General features: G+C 38.0%; 2 protein-coding genes across 3 annotated transcripts; one reads left to right on the forward strand and one right to left on the reverse strand.

Moving 5' to 3' along the window:
* The first annotated feature begins 2905 nt into the window (after nucleotides 1–2905).
* LOC111862765 (ankyrin repeat and SAM domain-containing protein 3) lies at nucleotides 2906–14110 on the forward strand. 2 transcript variants are annotated; one of them, XM_023848423.2, is made up of 7 exons: nucleotides 2906–3357; nucleotides 4120–4516; nucleotides 6438–6639; nucleotides 8638–8756; nucleotides 11553–11746; nucleotides 12500–12638; nucleotides 13255–14110. In XM_023848423.2, exons 2-7 carry the CDS (start codon nucleotides 4335–4337, stop codon nucleotides 13361–13363), a joined length of 945 nt encoding a protein of 314 aa, XP_023704191.1. In that variant the 5' UTR covers nucleotides 2906–3357; nucleotides 4120–4334; the 3' UTR covers nucleotides 13364–14110. The 2 variants fall into 2 exon arrangements, with proteins under 2 accessions (XP_023704191.1, XP_023704192.1); XM_023848424.2 differs by having other exon boundaries at nucleotides 4247–4516.
* Nucleotides 14111–15659: 1549 nt separating this feature from the next.
* LOC117282172 (peptidyl-tRNA hydrolase 2, mitochondrial-like) lies at nucleotides 15660–16355 on the reverse strand. Its single transcript, XM_033750738.1, has one exon. The coding sequence runs from the start codon at nucleotides 16332–16334 to the stop codon at nucleotides 15738–15740; it is 597 nt and encodes a 198-aa protein (XP_033606629.1). The 5' UTR covers nucleotides 16335–16355; the 3' UTR covers nucleotides 15660–15737.
* Nucleotides 16356–17203: the final 848 nt, after the last annotated feature.

Raw genomic sequence — 17203 nt, forward strand, 5'->3', positions numbered from 1 at the left:
TACCAGCGAGTTCTACTGTAGCAGTCGGCGACTTCAGTTGTACAGCCGCCGAGTTATAACGTGGCCATCGCCGAAGATAGTTCCGAGCAAGCTTACGAGAGCGTGTTATCAACAGTTCTCCAGTCAGCGGACTATAGTTGGAGTATAGCAGCCGTCGCGGTAAGAAGATCCGGACGTGTGTGCGATTGTGTAATTGGGAGCGTGTGATACAGTGATACAAAGCTCCCCTACGGTAAACGTGTAGACTACTGAAGACAGAGTGAACTGATTTGCGCATAGGGTTAGAAATCGTGAAACCCCGCAACAGTGTTAACAGATTAATGCGATTAGGGTTATAAAGTGTGAAACCCCGCAACTGTGTGATAAGTAATTGTAGCCGTTATTTGTAGATTGTTAAATAAACCAAATAACCATCTCTATGGCGTCTTCAGTAACGTAAACACGGTACATTATATTTGCTTCATTTGTTTAGCAACCTTTCTTCCTTTTCTGAGAGTTGAATGTTAGTCATATTGCGCAAACGTGGATAAAATGTTTGCTTATTAGGTGAGTGTGTGCTTCCGTGTAGTTGTAGTTGACTAGATAGTTTGTCAATTTTATTATTTAGTTGAATATAGTGTTTTTTTGATTCCTCAATTAGTCTTTGGTTTACATCGCTTTCTATCAAAGGCCAGCTGGTCTGCCAATATTGTGCATTTCTTAGACGCAATTTGTATAGTTGGTTGTTGATATTTTGTTTCTTAATATATAAGAATTTTAATTCATTATTTATTCTAAGTTTAGTTAGTTATTTTTTAGTTAGCTTTGCAGCATTACTTGTCCCTTTTAAACGTAGGTTGGCGTACTTTGATATGATGTTTTTGTTTTGACAGGTTCAATTGAACCATATATGCGCGTTGGTTCTTAGTAGTTTCCTTTTCGTATTGATATATTGATTTACCAGTTTAGCTTGACTAGTTTTGATGAGTTTGATTTGTTTCATTCTGGTCCGTCACAATAACAATTACAAATTAAAAAATCACTCCGTCCAATGTGACCTGTAAGTTTTTTACTACGTAAAAACTTAACACCCTTACATGTTTCGGTCTCTGTGGACCATCTTCAGAGGGCAAACATCACTACAAATAGGAAACCACTATCACATAATTTGTTTACACGCAAAGTATGTACACTTATATGTTACAACACACAGTACACAGAATAGAACGTTTCACAAACACAGCAGTTTCCTGGGAATGTAAGTTTAAGAATGTAAGAATGTAAGTTGGACTCTTTCATTGAGTATTTTATAAGAGTAAAATGGAACATTGCTTCAGATGTAAGATTTGAGGCTTTCACGGTGGTGACTATGAAGAAAGCAGTCTTCTGGGATTTGGCACCGTGTATATGTGGTGTTAACCGACGTTTCGGAGGAACGTATCGCCTCCATCTTCAGGGTAGAAGAAAAAATATAAGAAATCTGCAAGCGAAGAGACTGTGAGAACCAGTAAAAGCTTTTACCGGTTTACTGGTTCACTTGCAGATTTCTTATATTTTTTCTTCTACCCTGAAGATGGAGGCGATACGTTCCTCCGAAACGTCGGTTTCGGTGCCAAATCCCAGAAGACTGCTTTCTTCATTGCTTCAGATGTTGAGCGTATGCTGTGAAGTAAATGTATTCTGTCAGTAGGCAGACTCATTTTACAGTAGGTTGGACATTTTCCTTGCAATGACCAAGTTCATGGCTTGTAATTTGAAAAGGTTCATAAAACTTTAGTTTCTTCTGACACTAGTCTTCACAGATATTTTCCCTGACCATCTTAAGATTTCAACAGTCACACTCTTTTACAAAAAGGTGACAGAACTAGTGTGACAAACTATAGGCAAATTTCCTTAAGTACTTCACAAGGTTGTGTACAGTAGATTAAGTAATTATTTGTAGACTAATAACATGCTGGATCCAGAACAGCCTGATTTTAGGAAACGAATATCCACTGAAAATGGAATACAATCTGTTAACCAAAATATGCATATTGGGAGGATTATTCTGTTATACAGGAAAAGGTTTTGACTGTGTAAATCATAACAAATTGCTAATTAAATAACATTCTAATAAAGAATTATAAACAATTCCTTGGTTTACAAGTTGATAACTATTGAAATTGGAAAACCATATTGATCAACTGATACGTAAGGTAAGCAGAGCACATTATGCAGCTAGATGTATGTTACATATCAGGAACACTAATGCTCAAAACAATTTTTTGTCCATTTCCTTTGTAATTAAGTATGGAAGAAATTTATGCTGCAAAAGAAAATTGTTATAATTCTGGCAGGTGTCAAACCTAGAAATACGTGCAGAGGTCTGGTTAGAGATTGGAGATCTTACCTTTTCCATGTGAATGTGTATTTTCATTAACAAACTTGCAAATAGCCAAGAATATTTTCAGATTGATTCAGCTGTACAATGTTAACATAAGCAATCCCCTCTTCCTAGACCATGTGTAAACCTCTTGTCAACCTGGCATCAAAAGTTTCAACAGTCTACCATCTAAACTCAAAAGTCTTATGAATGAAGACATAATTTAAGGTAGCACTAAAAATACATATTCAGTCTATTAACTCAAAAGTCTTATGAATGAAGACATAATTTAAGGTAGCACTAAAAATACATATTCAGTCTATTCTGTTGATGAATTTCTGTCATCTAAAAATGCCTCATAATCTCAAAGGTTTGTCATAAATATCGTATGTGGAAAGTATTGGTGCAATCATTATATGAACTGCTTGTGTATTTTATTTTTATTTATTATCATTATTATTATTTTTTTTATTTTTTAGAAAGCTTAAGTTGTGCTGTACTTTTATGAGCTGCCCTACATCCTATGGCCAAAGTGACTAGCTTTGGATTCGTGCAATGTAAATAAATATGTGTGTATGCATCATCTCTTAAACGAAAATTCCCGCCATAAGGTCCGTGATTTATAATCGGCTGCACGGGAAGGACGAAATCATTGATCGTATGCGCTGAAGAAAACGAATAGGCATTTTGACTAATGCAGTGCAATATTTGAACCAACACACTTCGAAGAGAGACTTTTTATTCTACGAGCGCATAGGTGTGGTAACGCTAGTTCTTCGTAGAAAATTCGTAATTCCAATTCACGAGTTGCACACGTGGGTTACACTGTCAGAATCAGATTAACTTGAAATCAGAATCGATTTAAACGATCTAAATGAACAACCGATTTGAACGATCTACACAGTCATTGCGGGTCAATAAGCGTGGGTTATTGGTCTGTTAGGTTATGCCGACAGAGAGACAATCATATGGAACGAAGTGTAATAAAGGCTATGACATTATAAATGCCTTGCAAGGTATGTATGTAGTGTGTATAGAAGAGTTTATTTTGCATACGATCTTTTTTGAGTTGTGCTTGTATTCTGTTTTGTAAGCAAACGATCTTAGACTAATCCTGGACTCCTAATTTCACATGGTTTTGGCTGAAAATGTTCGAGAAATTTATACGGCAGCTTCTTTTTATTTACAAGTGACTGTTTATGAAGCTGTAGCAAAGACATATTTCATGTTCCCGATATAGACTCGGGGTAATTAAATAATATTGTAGGAATTTCGTAGCACTTCATGAACAAATACGTTGCTAATTACTGAGCATATATAACATTGCATAATAAACACGGTATTCTCGCGAAACAAAGTTGAAATGTGATTTTATTAACATCAGATACCCGTCTAAGATGAGATATGTATATAATTGATTAATCTCAATTTTATTTGTCTAGACGAAGATATCTTGGTCTGTATAAGAGCATTATATGTGAGAGGGTCTAGTGAAGATTAGAACGTTATTGACAGGTGCTTGTAATATGTAGTATTTCAGTTGGCGTAATTTTTTCAAAGTGATCGAGGATTTCCAAGATCACGAGCAAGCAGGCATAAGAATTGCGGAGATATTTTTATATTTGAGGCTGGCACTTCGGCGATTCTGAATTTTATTCCTGTACCTTGAAGGTGGTGGCAGCAGATTTTTTTTTTCTAGTCTACTTGTCTATCAAACTACATGACGGCACATTCCAGAAGACATTAACCTTTATTCTGGATTTGATGTTGTCACACAGTTGAAGAGTGCTGCCATCAGGGCTGTGACGCTATGGAATTAGGAGTTTCCTGCTGTTTCGGAGGATCTATCATCAGAGCCGAAGAATAAACCAAGCAAGCAACCAACAGGTGTCATTTTCATTGTAGGTGTAAGAGGCGTCATGTGCAATTGAAACTGCAGCATCATTCAGCAGATCATTCAGAGAACACTGTTGGGATATTATTTCATGAAGTAATGGCATACTACAATTCCGATGAATGTACCTTGAACACATTATGGGAAACAGTTAAGTGTGAAAGGCAACTGTTTGTTCAAATGCCTGTGGATAAGAATGTGTTCACAGGTGCTCCAGCCATAGATATTTATACTGCAGCAAATATAGGAGATTATGATGTCATATATCATGCCCTGAATAGGTAACTTGAATTTAGATTTTAGTATTTAGTTCCATAAATTTATGTATCTGATGCAGTAGCTTTGCATTTAATTTTTAAAGAAGCATGTGGTATGTCTTCCTCAGGCATCTTTCAATGTAGCATTAATGTAGATATCGTTTAAAATGTTTGAACTCTCAGCTGGTTTGAAGGGGAAATACATAATAACTTATGTTACAATCCATAAAACTGTAGTATCTTCCATATTTTCCATGTATAAGACCTTTTTCTCCCCTTCAAAAAAAATCCCCATGAATAGCAGTTAATTGTATCCCCCTTTTGTTCAGTCCATAGGAGGGTAACTATGAAAATGAGGCATGTCAGTATTAGAACCATCATTAATGACTAATTTATAAATAAGTTATAATTAATTAGTAAATAATGCATTTAATAGACTCTAACTAGAAGCTGTAAAAAGTACTTCTATATTCTCCTTCCTAAATGATTGTACTCAATCTTATACACAGTAACTAATGTCAAAATATGTAGGATATGATGTTTGTACAGCAACATACCTGATATTAATACCAACAATTATAATTATTGTAAAAAAAATGTATTTTTCTATCCTAAATACTCTAGTGTGATCAGTAAAAATAATCCAGAATAGCTTAAATGTATGTTCACAAGCAGTTTTTCTGGTGCCCCCACCCTTCTAGAAAAAGATCCAGAAATCATGTGTCACTTATGTTTTTGATGAGGTTAGTTTTAATTATATTATTATAGTTTCTTCAATAAAACTATATTGTAAATGGCATTCAAGTGGAGTGTAACAGTAGGAGATTGTAGAGGACCATGGTAAGGGGAAAGCAACTTAATTTCTACAGTTTTCCCCAAAATGCAAAAAGAACTCAATTTTCCATACTATCAGGCCCTTGTAATAATGAGAAATGTACCGAAACAAATGAATAATTCTAGAGAATGAAATATAATAGTCTAGGCATTATCAGAAACATTGTCATCTGTTAAAAAGATGAAGTTATTCAGAGATATTCATGGGTATGTAATTTGTATAGTGCAGTTAGAAATTTCAAGAATCTTGTTTTTCGGTAATAGGTGACTACAGATGATACCAACGCGTGGATCACTAAATGATTCCAAGCATTCATTCATTCATTTATTCAGCATTCCATAAATCCTTACATGGTTAAACACCAATGGATGTAGAAGTAGTCAACATGAGTAAACATGATCGCATACTGCATCACAATTGTGTGATGTCATACCAGTCAACCATATAAAAATATTAACAATACACAACATGAACAAAAACCATCATCTATAACAATAAAGCGCTATCAACTACCACCTGTAACAAATCCAAAACTTTAATTGTTGCCACAGTTAAAATATTCGTCCAGCGAATAAAATGAATTTAAAAATAGGAATCTTTTAACAGCAGATCTAAATGTTTTAATCTCATGGGCTTGGTCTTTTATATTAGGTGGAAGTTTATTAAAAATTTTAATTCCAAAATAATGTGTTCCCTCTTGAAAGACAGTTAAGTTACACGAGCATGAAGGAGAGGCAGGAGGTAACCACTCCAGACTTTGAAGGGCTTGGTATAACATATTCTGCAGTATTAGTTTAGGGCTCTGCTAAGTGGGAAATTAGTTACCAGCCTAAATTATTAGCCAGCCACTGATAAACAGGTGACCATATTTTTCAAATTCTGTGTGTAGACAGAGTATACTGCATCTGTTATCCAACAGAAAAATTGCTTTGATGTTTATTCAGTTAACTTTTTGCTGTCAGTGAAGTAACAGTCACTGAATGGGTGGACATCCTGCAGTCTTTGAAGTATCCTGTTGGGTTAAGTGATCCATGTCAAATTGTTTTAACAAAATTCCCAGAAGATAACAATTTGCTAATTTGTGTTCAGTACATGTATTTTTTTTTGCAGTAATGATAATGGTAGATTGTTGATGAAGAATGTAAGTGGATGGACTCCCTTGATGTATGCCTGTTATAGTGACCATGACAGAATTGTACAACTGCTGATATCATGGGGTGTTGACGTACATGACCGTAATAACGTAGGAGAGACACCCCTCATGCTTGCAGCTTTAAACGGCAATGCAAAGACCCTGGGGTTAGTATATAAGGTAAAGTACAAATTTTTGTATGCAGTAGAGCCACAACAAACAAGTTTCCTGTGCTCCAGAATTATGTATGTAGTAGGACATTTTCAGTAAACAAATACAGATATAAAACTGGGAAGGATATTGCGTAAATGGGGACTACTCATTGCTTATTTTATTGAGGAACCAATTACAATGATGGAAATTTTGTTTTTCATATGATCCTCAGGTGGTTGCCACAGCTGCATCCTCTCACATTTTAAGTCATCATGCAATATCTTATTCTCAGCTACATAAGCTCTGCAGATTATGCAGCTACGTAGTAAACAAATGATATCTTTGGGTGTACTGTGTTACTTTACTGTAGTTGTAAGGCCCCTCTTTTTGATAATCTGATATTACTTTACATAAGTTTCTACTTTTTCTTCAAAACATGGATTTTGGTCAGTTGAAATTTCTTTACTCAGGCTTGTGTTAACACACTAAGGACCGGCGATGTAAATATTTAAATCACCCTGGGGCTGCCATTATTAAACCTACTATCCTGACTTGTGCACTGATCACTTTAAAAATTAATATAAAATCTCCTAATTAATTTTATGAACCAACATTTTTGGAGAACACTTACCAATGCTCCTAGAAGTGCTTGAGGGTGTGATATTTCTGGAAACATTCCCCTTTGTGAAGTGGCATTACACAGAACTTGCAAATGTAGACATACTCCTTGTTATGTGAACTGTGCAAACATGGCATTGCCTAGAAGGATGCTTCCCCTTGGAATGTTCACTCTTCACAGTTTTCACAAGGGTATGTTTCCGCATATCACCCAAGTGTCACCCTGGGGCGTCCACATGAGGCCTGCGTGGGGTGGGAGTTGATGGGCCCGGTTGCACTAAGTCTGTGTCTGACTCTGGTTCTGCCGCCACCATCTGGTAGCCCAGGCCTTTGCCACATTCATCAGAAATGCTTTGTAGTTCAATTTTGAATGAGGATTTAAATTTTTGTGATTTTTTTAGATTATTTACTGTCCCTGCAATGTTATTTATTACCCCCCATTATCGTCAGAGCTACTGTCACTTTTACTGTCTGTGGCCACAATTCTTTGTTCTCCCTTGTCACTGCCACTCTCTGAATCACCATGACTACACGTCTCACAAGGCAGGCCAGCTAGCTCATCGGAGAAGAATTTGTCCATGTCCATACCACACCACTATCTACTGGCTGATACATACAGCTTGAAGAGCAGCAAAGCATTTTCGTTTATAATGGGTTAAAAACACAGCGAGGTCAAAGTTACTGACAAGTAAGCAAACATTCCAGAGTTTTATTATGCCAATTCATGCAACTTGGATTGTGCCAGAGCAAGGTATAGTGTGTTACAACCTAACCTATCCTAAAATCATGATATCATGCAATCGGTCCGCCACGTTTAAGAGCCAAAAGAATGGTATCATGTGACCAGTCCTCACTGTGTTGAACTACTCTGGTTAGAATTTCTCTTCATTATGCTTCAACTTTTTGAAAGTTGCTTCTTCTTTTGCTTATTCCTTGATCTCACTTTTTTCCTCCTCTTCCTCCTTATCACTCTTCAGTGTTTGCACCATTATGTGGAACCATTAATTCTGTCTTCCCAGAGTTCCTCCACCATTCTCTCTTCCCTTTTCATGACTTCTTTCCTAATCAATTGTGCCCATTTTTATACTTGTCCTCCTCTTTCATTTTATTTCATGTTCCCCATTATTTTGGGGCTCATTTTTATGTCCATTCTTTAACATGTTCATATCATCTTAATTTGTTATTTGGCGAGTTAGTTTCAGGACTCTCTGTCTTTAAACTCTGGCCACTTTTGCTCATTATTCTCTCTCCCCATGAGTGTTGAGGTACTAACTATTTCTGTTTGCTTGAACGCATCCACTCTGTTGGACATCTCATGGTTGTGTGCTGGTGTGTCACACACACAGCCATGTGATCACATGCACCACAAATAGATTTTGTTTGAAGAAACCTTTGATATGCTCTCAGGACTATATTATCAACTTGACAGACAAACGAGGCTGGAGTGCCCTTTTTCATGCTGTATCCAGGAGACGGCAGAATGCTGTCGCGTTTCTACTTAAGCATGGAGCAGATGTTAATTTAGTGTAAGTATACCCTTTAATTTAATTAATACGAAATATTTAGCTTTACACTTTTATTCCTGTATAGCAGGACTGTCTGTCTTTGGGAGCATGCAGTGTCATAGGTGGTTGGTGCACTATATTATGAGCCAGAACGTCATGGGTTCAATTCCTGATGAGATCACATTATTTTTCAACTGATCTAATCCTTCCAGCTGCACTGTGGCCCTGGGGTCAACTCAACCTCTAACAGAAATGACTTCCAAGAATCTTCATGGGGGTAAAGGGGGCCAGCACATAAGGCTGACAACCTGACCACAATCTGTGAGGCGTTTGTCTCAAAAATGTGAAAGCCTCAACGTCTTACAACCATATGAGCCTCCATGGCCTGTTGCAGAGATGGCTTTACCTTTTTACCTTTCTGTCTTCTAACCACTGAGGGGCTGCATTGTATCTTAGATACTTACCTGCGGGCCATATCACAAATAGTATTTTCCCAATATATTGTCATATGTTTGGAATAGGCACTTCCACGGTAACGCAATAACAGCAGGCCGTTGCGTAGACAATGCCGAAACAATGAACACGTTCCCCTAGAGATGGTCAACAGAAGGCCCGTTTAGTAACAACAGATGAGACGAAACTCGTTACCAGTGTATAAAGAGCATTCCCGAAGCAATGGATTGCCGAACATGCGAGATCGAACCTTGGCAATGGGTGTCCTCTGCTGAGTCCGCAGAACACCTACATAAGCTGAGAGCTACAGACAGCAAAAACACAGTTGGAACCTAGTCGCCATACAAGACAGTTGCAAGATAGCCACTGCAGAATACAATTGAAGTGATAACAATTGTAAGGTGTGTAAGATTGAGTGTCCAATAAAGATTCGCTAAATCCGAGGCCCACGTAAAGTTATTTGTCATGTGACACACCCAACACATGAAAATATCAATACCAAATATCTACCCTGCAATGATGAGATCTGTGAAGCACAGACACACACAAGAATGGTGCCCATAAAGTTTAAAAACATCTTTCTAAATAAAAGGCTGGCCGTACTTAAAATCAGCTGCACAAGGTTTGCTAGAATGGATCAATACTGCATATGATCTAAGCTCTTTATGTAAAATTCCTTCACAAAAGTCACTGCCCTTCTTGAAGATGAGGAAAGTGTTGATAGATATTGTGCAGAACGGAAGGAAATACTTATGGACCACACTGAACCAACTCATGTGCAAGGCAGCGCCATAGCTCAAATGGTTAATCGCTGGCTTCCCACCAAGGCAGCCTGGGTTCGATCCTGGGTCTGGTCAAGTGGGATTTGCGGTGGACAAAGTGGCGCTGGGGCAGGTTTTCTCCGAGTACTTCGATTTCCCTTGCCAATCTTCATTCCACCAATTGCTCCATAATCACCCTCACCTATCTGGGGCTGGTACAATAGGCCAGAAGTGGCTGCAGTACAAGGGACTTAGTCCCACCCCACTAGCAATAAAAAAAACCGATATGCTTCCAGCTGGGCAGCTGTGTTCTGTGGGTGGTAGACTGTAGAAGTGGACAGGGATGAAGCAGTGGGGTTACAGAAGTATAATAAAATACCTGTAAAAAAAGTAAAGCTATCCCTGTAACAGGCCGTGGAGGCCCATAGGGTTGTGAGACGTTGAGGGTCCCACATTTTCTAGACCATCAGCTCATAGATGGTGGTGAGGTTGTCAGCCCTATGCGCTGGCCGCCCTTATATTCCAAGAATATTCCTGGTACTGATTTCTGTTAGGGGCTGAGTTGACCGAAGGGCCATAGTGCTGCTGGAAGGATTAGGTAAATTGAAAAAAATCCAATGACCTCATCGGGATTTGATCCCACAACCTTCTGGCTTGTAGCATAGTGCCTCAACCAACTACGCTACTGCGTGCCCGCAAAATACATGTAATATTTTGAATTTTGTTCAGTCAATGGAGCTTGCAGCTGTTTCATATTGTCTTACTAGTTTCATGTTGCCGTACTTAAATATAGTCCAGTCACAATATTACGTAGGTTTCTACACTGCAGTTTCTGATATACCACAAGAATGATGGCTTCCCACCGATTTTTATTGTGTTCTAGCCCTCTGGGTCCCTTTTCTTTAAAATTTAATTCTATTGCATTACATAAATGGGCTGCAGTGTTTTCTGAAGTTACATTTTATAAATATGCATCAGTCTCAATTAAGAACTTTCGGATGTACACTTGGTCGTTGACTCACGACCTATGTGACTTATGACCACAAACGAATGAAAAATAAAAGATGATTAAAATGTAAAAGTTTTAAAAATAAATTATAAAGGTGATAAAATGATTAGAAAAGTTAATACTGTTGTCAGCCAGTTGGGTTTCCGTACATTCTAGACAGTGTGAGAGGTCATGGGATGGGATCCTGCTTTGCTCATTTACTATGATAGTGTGTAAAATGTCACTGTTCGTCTTCTCCTTCAGACACAACAGTGAACAACTGAAGATAAGAATTTTGTTACATTGCCTCACCATTGCGTGTGGTACCAGCTATTAAACAGTGTCCAAATATTGCAGTAGAGTTTATGGTTGCCAATGAAATCCATATTCGCGTTCTGTTATTTAATTACATGAATAAACTATAATTTCTTAGTTTGAATATTATTCCCTTTTTAAAGTTTTAACTGCTGTGTACTGTGATACTTTCAAGGAAAGCAGCCATATCCAAAGTGAAGAACAGGGACTTCTGTTTGTATGATTACAAAATCTAATTTGAAACACCCTGCTCTTACCATATAAACCAGTGTTGGCTGAAGCTGTTACTTTGTTTAACAGTGCTCGTGACAATGGTAACACAGTGTTGATGATTGCTGCTGCTTCAGGGAAGGCTGGGGTCGTGAAGATGCTTCTAGCAGCAGGAGCTGACCCTTGCAAGGTGTCCTGGGAAGGAGAAACTGCAATATCTATAGCTCATTCTTATGGGTTCTTTGATATTGTAAGAATGTTGTCATTCAGTGCCAGGTTCTGTGGTACGTTTCTTTTGCCATGTGTTCCTTTTTGTTTTATTTAGTGACGCTTTCAGTAGCCCACACTGTATGACTGACTGACCACTTGGGACATAATATTATTTTCCGACATTTGGTATCTCGGTATGAATGTAGCTGTCTTTCCAGAAGTTTTCACGTTATTGATGTCAGATATGTTTACTTACGTTCCCAGAGGAGTTGCACATTAAGAAAGACATTGAAATCTTGTAGCATGGCTAATATTATTTATTGTTGTTGTCCCATATTGATGTGTTTTGAGTAGTACTTACCTAAACTGCTTTAATGGAGAAATGACAGTGGTGTGGAAAATTAATGTTTATGAGATAGGACTAAGAGAGGAAGGAAATACATGTGTAGAAGAGATAAATTAAAGGGAGAAAGTGGTGACAAAGATGCAAAAGAAATTACTTTCCATCAAGTGATTAAATCCGTGACCAGATGACGGGATATTCTCACATTCCTTCATGGTTTATCCCAATTCTTCCACGAAACTTCCAAGACTTTCCCATGCACTGAAGTGTCACTACCAGCCAGTGTACGTGTGCATTATTGTGGCTTCTCTTTCATGTTGGTATTTATAGATTGTTTTAATTAAACTGTATGTAATCTGTAAACAATAAAAGTATAATTTATAGCATTATGTTGTAGGACTCTTGGGTCTGTAATACAGGAGAGCAGGCTCTGTGGGCCTCTGCCTGGAACTGCTTGTTGTTACATTGTCTTCATTTTTTTCAGAGTTGCCCTTGATTGATTTACATAATCTGTTCAGTTCACTGGAGCTTATGGATTATTGGCCATTGTTCCAAAGACAAAATATTGACATGGAAACTTTTTATTCACTCACAGAAAACAACTTGAAGGATATTGGGGTTATGTGAGTATTACATGTTATTTACAATAGATGTTCCAGATTTCTTAGAAACTGATGAATGGGTGACTCATTTAGGCTTGATAATCTAATGGACTGCACTCCTGAGATAGCATGCCTACAGGTCGCTCAATTTGTTTAACTCATCACATAAACCCGTGGTGATAGAGACAATGTTTGAAATTCCAGTTTTATTTAATATGCAGTATAATGAAAATATAATTTATGTCTCCATACAGGTTGGGGCACTATGCTACAAACTGGGAGGTCACGGGTTCAAATCCTGATGAGGACATTGGATTTTTTTAAATTGACCTAATCCATCCAGCCGCACTGTGGCCATGGGGTCGACTCAGCCTCTAACAGAAATGAGTACCAGGAATTAAATAATTTTCCTGGGGAGTAAAGCGCGGCCGGTGCGTAAGGCTGACAACCTTACCACCATCTTTGAGCTGATTGTCTAGATAGTGGGACCCTCAACGTCTCCCAACCCTACGGGCCTTCACAGCCTGGTACAAGGATAGCTTTACTTTTTTTTTTTTTTTTGCTATTACTCCATACAGGTTAGTGCTTGTATTGTTGATTATCTCTACCAATAGTAGACTCATGTTCTTCATTCTAGTCGCATGGGACCACGTAAAAAGATGGCTTCCACTATCTTGCAATGGAGAGAGCAGCGTCGTCCTTCACATGCTCAGTTGTGCCCTGTGTGTCAAAGACAGTATCTATAACAGCAAACTTGTAATCTGCCTTTCAGTTCCACAATCTTAAAGTTAAAGAGACTGTTACTCAGGGTTGATGCATATATTCTTCATTTTATTTATGTATACATGTGTATCTATGATGTTGACTGATTGAATATTTTATCAGGTGACTTAGCAATAATTTATACCTAAATTTAAAAAATCAGAAAAAAATTAACTCCATACAATTACAAATACGGTGACATTTTTATAAAAGAGCTTAAATTATGTTTTAGGAATTTGTCAACTCCCAGTTATCATTTATCTTATATTTATGACGTAAGTTAAATTTGTGATGTTTAATTTATTTCATTTTAATTTGATATGCAGCTTAATTGTGTCAAGGAACATTCATCTTACTGTGAAGATCTTTTATGGGCTGTGATTTATTATAATATTTTTATACATATTTTTTTACTATGGTAATTGATAAAATGTAACAAGCCAAAGAAACACTGCTTCACTTTTGACTGGAAGAAGCAAGATGATGAATCTGGCATTATACTTATCTCTCATGGTTAGTGTTTATTTCTGGCTCATAAGTACTGACTTAAGTTTATAATTTATACACGCTACAGTATGCATCTTAATTGCTTCTCCCAGTTTAAGTCCTAATTGTGTATAATGCAGCACCGAGGAAAATTATGATTGCATTAATGTTACTCTGTAATTACTGAAATTAAATACTATTTAAAGAAAATCTTGATTTTATGAAGTATATGAAGTTGCACAATTAAAATAGTTTTAATTGCTTTTCTGTTGAGGGTGTAAAGCATGCATCAGCTAGTCTGGCCTGCAAGCAGTTCTCAGTAGTCTAAGATTTAAAGAGCACCTAAAGAAGCTCTTTGCAGCAGTCCCTTAATTGACACATGATCATATGAAGCCAGTGAAGGCTGCTCAAATACATGACTGCAGTTAAAATATAAGGTACATGCACAGCAAGCTGGCTGATGTAGCAGTAACCCTTTAGACTTATGTTTGGGGAGGGGGTGTTCCTTGGTTTGAATCTTGGCTGGGATCTCGCTATCTTGACTGAAGTTTCTGTTGTTTTCGTGTCCCTCCAGCCAAATGTTAGAATAGTATTTCTGTTAGGCCATAGCAGATTCTTTCCAAATTCTTTTTTTTTTTTCTAATTCTTTCCAGTTCATCAGTTTTTGTACATTTAGCACAACATAGGCTAACCCACAAAAGAAAATACATGCACACATTACGGAAATTTGAAAAAAAAACGAACCCCATTGAAATGTAGATAATGGGAAGTTTTTATAAAATAAGCTTAAATTATATTTTTGGACTCCTTAAACTCCAAAGCTCATTTATTATATATTTATGATAATAGGCTGAGAATTTATAAGTTATATTTATGATTATATTTAATTTATTACACTGTAATTTGATATGCAGCTTAATACTTGTAAGGAAAAATCACCTGCTTTTTTTTTGAGCTGTTCTGTTTTAAAGAGTTGAAAAAAATGCCCTTTACGGTGACCTTATATTTATGGTATGGTATAGGATAGGGACCAGTGGAGGGCTCTTGTGAACACGGTAATTAACTGTCTGGTTCCATAAAATTTTGGGAAATGCTTGAGTAGCTGCACAACTGGCAGCTTCTCATGAAGGCCTCAGCTCCATGGAGTTAGTTAGCCTTAGCCAGGCTAGTGGCTTGAGGCTTTCTCAGAGAAACACCATTGTCTCTTTTCGTAAAATCAGTGTCCCATTGTTCACCTGCTTGGCCATTTGTACCTTGGGCCATGGTCCTACGTATATAGCTGCTTAATGCCCCCAGGTGCAAGGTACAAGATGGGGTTTTAACATTTATTTGTATGGAAAACCAATCTTGGTCAGTATCACATTAGAACTCCATAAACTATAAAGAAAATAGAATATATGTTAATTTTTAATAATTTCCCTTATTTTTTTCTCAGAAAATTTAGAATTTTTGTTTAATACTGTATAAGTAGAATAGATGTTAAAAAATGTAAATCCTACAACTGCAATGGACTGATGCTGTTTGCCACTGTTTGGTATGGTTCATCCCGAACAGCCTATCAGTGTGTCACCATTTCTTCCTCTCCTAGGTCACACTGCAATGTTTCACCTTCCTGGGTGTAACCTACAAATTTCCTGGCCAAGGCTAATAGGTCCATAGAGCCTCTGAAGTCTCTTCAGTGAACAGGTCTGACCAGCTGGCATATGCTAGTAATAATTGTGGTAATTCAAGTTACTGCTTTCATGGCATTACACTATCAGTAAGACAGTCTGTAATTTTGGTAGCATACGGAATGAATGTTGCTCAGGCTGATAACTATTTTCCAGTCTTTTGAGTCGATACATGAGTTCACACACAAACACATTCTCTTCCTCAGAACAACTTCAGATGTCCAGATACTGTGTCCACAAGGTTGACAGGTCCAGGGCCTATCCCCAGCACAGTTTTGGAGCCTGGAGCTACCTGGGTGCATCCAGCATCACATACAAGACTTGTGATGAGCCCCTGGTTGCGAGCCTTGTGAGCAAGCTCCAGTAACTCGCGTTCTGTTTCCACTTTGAGCACTACCTTGGCCTGTCCACAGGCTTGCCAGAGTCTGAGAACAGCGGGCTGGTGGTGCAAGGCCTGTTCATATGCCATGACTGCTGCATGGGAACACTGAGCTGCTGCTTTTCCTTTTTCCATCTTCAAGTCTGTTTGAACAACAAGAGCCAACTTGAAATTATCTTCATCTCTGGAGGATCTAATAACTTCAGCTAGATTCCGGCCCCTATGCCGCTTCTTCTTTGCTACGGAAGTTTTCCCTGCGGCCTCATCCTTAGGGACTTCCCAGTGCTCCACTCTGGACTCCATCTTTTCTGGATTGGCCTCTGTTGCTTGTTGGCAGACCATTCTCTCTTTTTGATCATCCCTCATGCTTGCTCTCCAGGCATCCATCTTCTCTTGGAGGGTATTTACTGTGGACTTCATCTCTTCTTGGTTGGCATCGATCAGGGAAACGAGAGTACCTTGAAGGACCTCAAACTTCTCATTACTGTCCATTATCATGGCTTCCATCATGGTCAGAATTTCTTCTTTCATTTCCTTTAGAATTTTTCCCATCATGGGTTTCATCCTGGCCAGAATTTCTTGGTTGGTGTTCATATTGGCGTCCATCTGTACCTGCATGGCCTCCATCCCTGCTTGGTTGGCGTCCATTTTGGAGGCTAGAGAACCTATCTCCGTTTCCATCCCTTCTTGCATGGCTTTCGGGGGTTCCAACATTTGTTCCCCTTCCATAGTGTGGCGATATAATTTATTCTGCAGTATTCAATCCAATCAGACCCTGACACAAGTTGTCACATGTATTAGTGACTATAGAAGGGGTTCTGATTAGTAATTGGATATATTGATTATGTACGAGTCGTAACTACAAATAAGTATAACACTGTTATGCTTTTCACACTACAAAGTACTCCACACTAGAGCTCAGTCTTCTGTCACTAGTCTTCGTAATAGCTCTCAACAATGGCTATTCCTTTACAATATTTTCACTATCTGATTCCTTGCAACGGATTTTAACACAGTAACCTCACCTCCTCTGTAATCCTACAGCCGCTAGCCTCGGAATTCGGCTTACTTATATAGACGCGGCACGGACCCACAGAAAACACTGCTCCTGCGTTATTGGCCGCGTTACTGTTGCGGGGTTGCCTAGCAATGAATCTGCATGTCGCAGTACTTAGGCGAAATAAGTCGACTGGAGCAATTTTAAGAGCTTATGCCATGAATAATAATAATAATAATAAGAAGAAGAAATAATTTAGTGTAGTAGAATGCAGTTGCCTCATTATGCTTTG

This window comes from Cryptotermes secundus, unplaced genomic scaffold (genome assembly GCF_002891405.2).
Source record: "Cryptotermes secundus unplaced genomic scaffold, Csec_1.0 scaffold5, whole genome shotgun sequence".
Lineage (NCBI taxonomy): Eukaryota > Metazoa > Arthropoda > Insecta > Blattodea > Kalotermitidae > Cryptotermes > Cryptotermes secundus.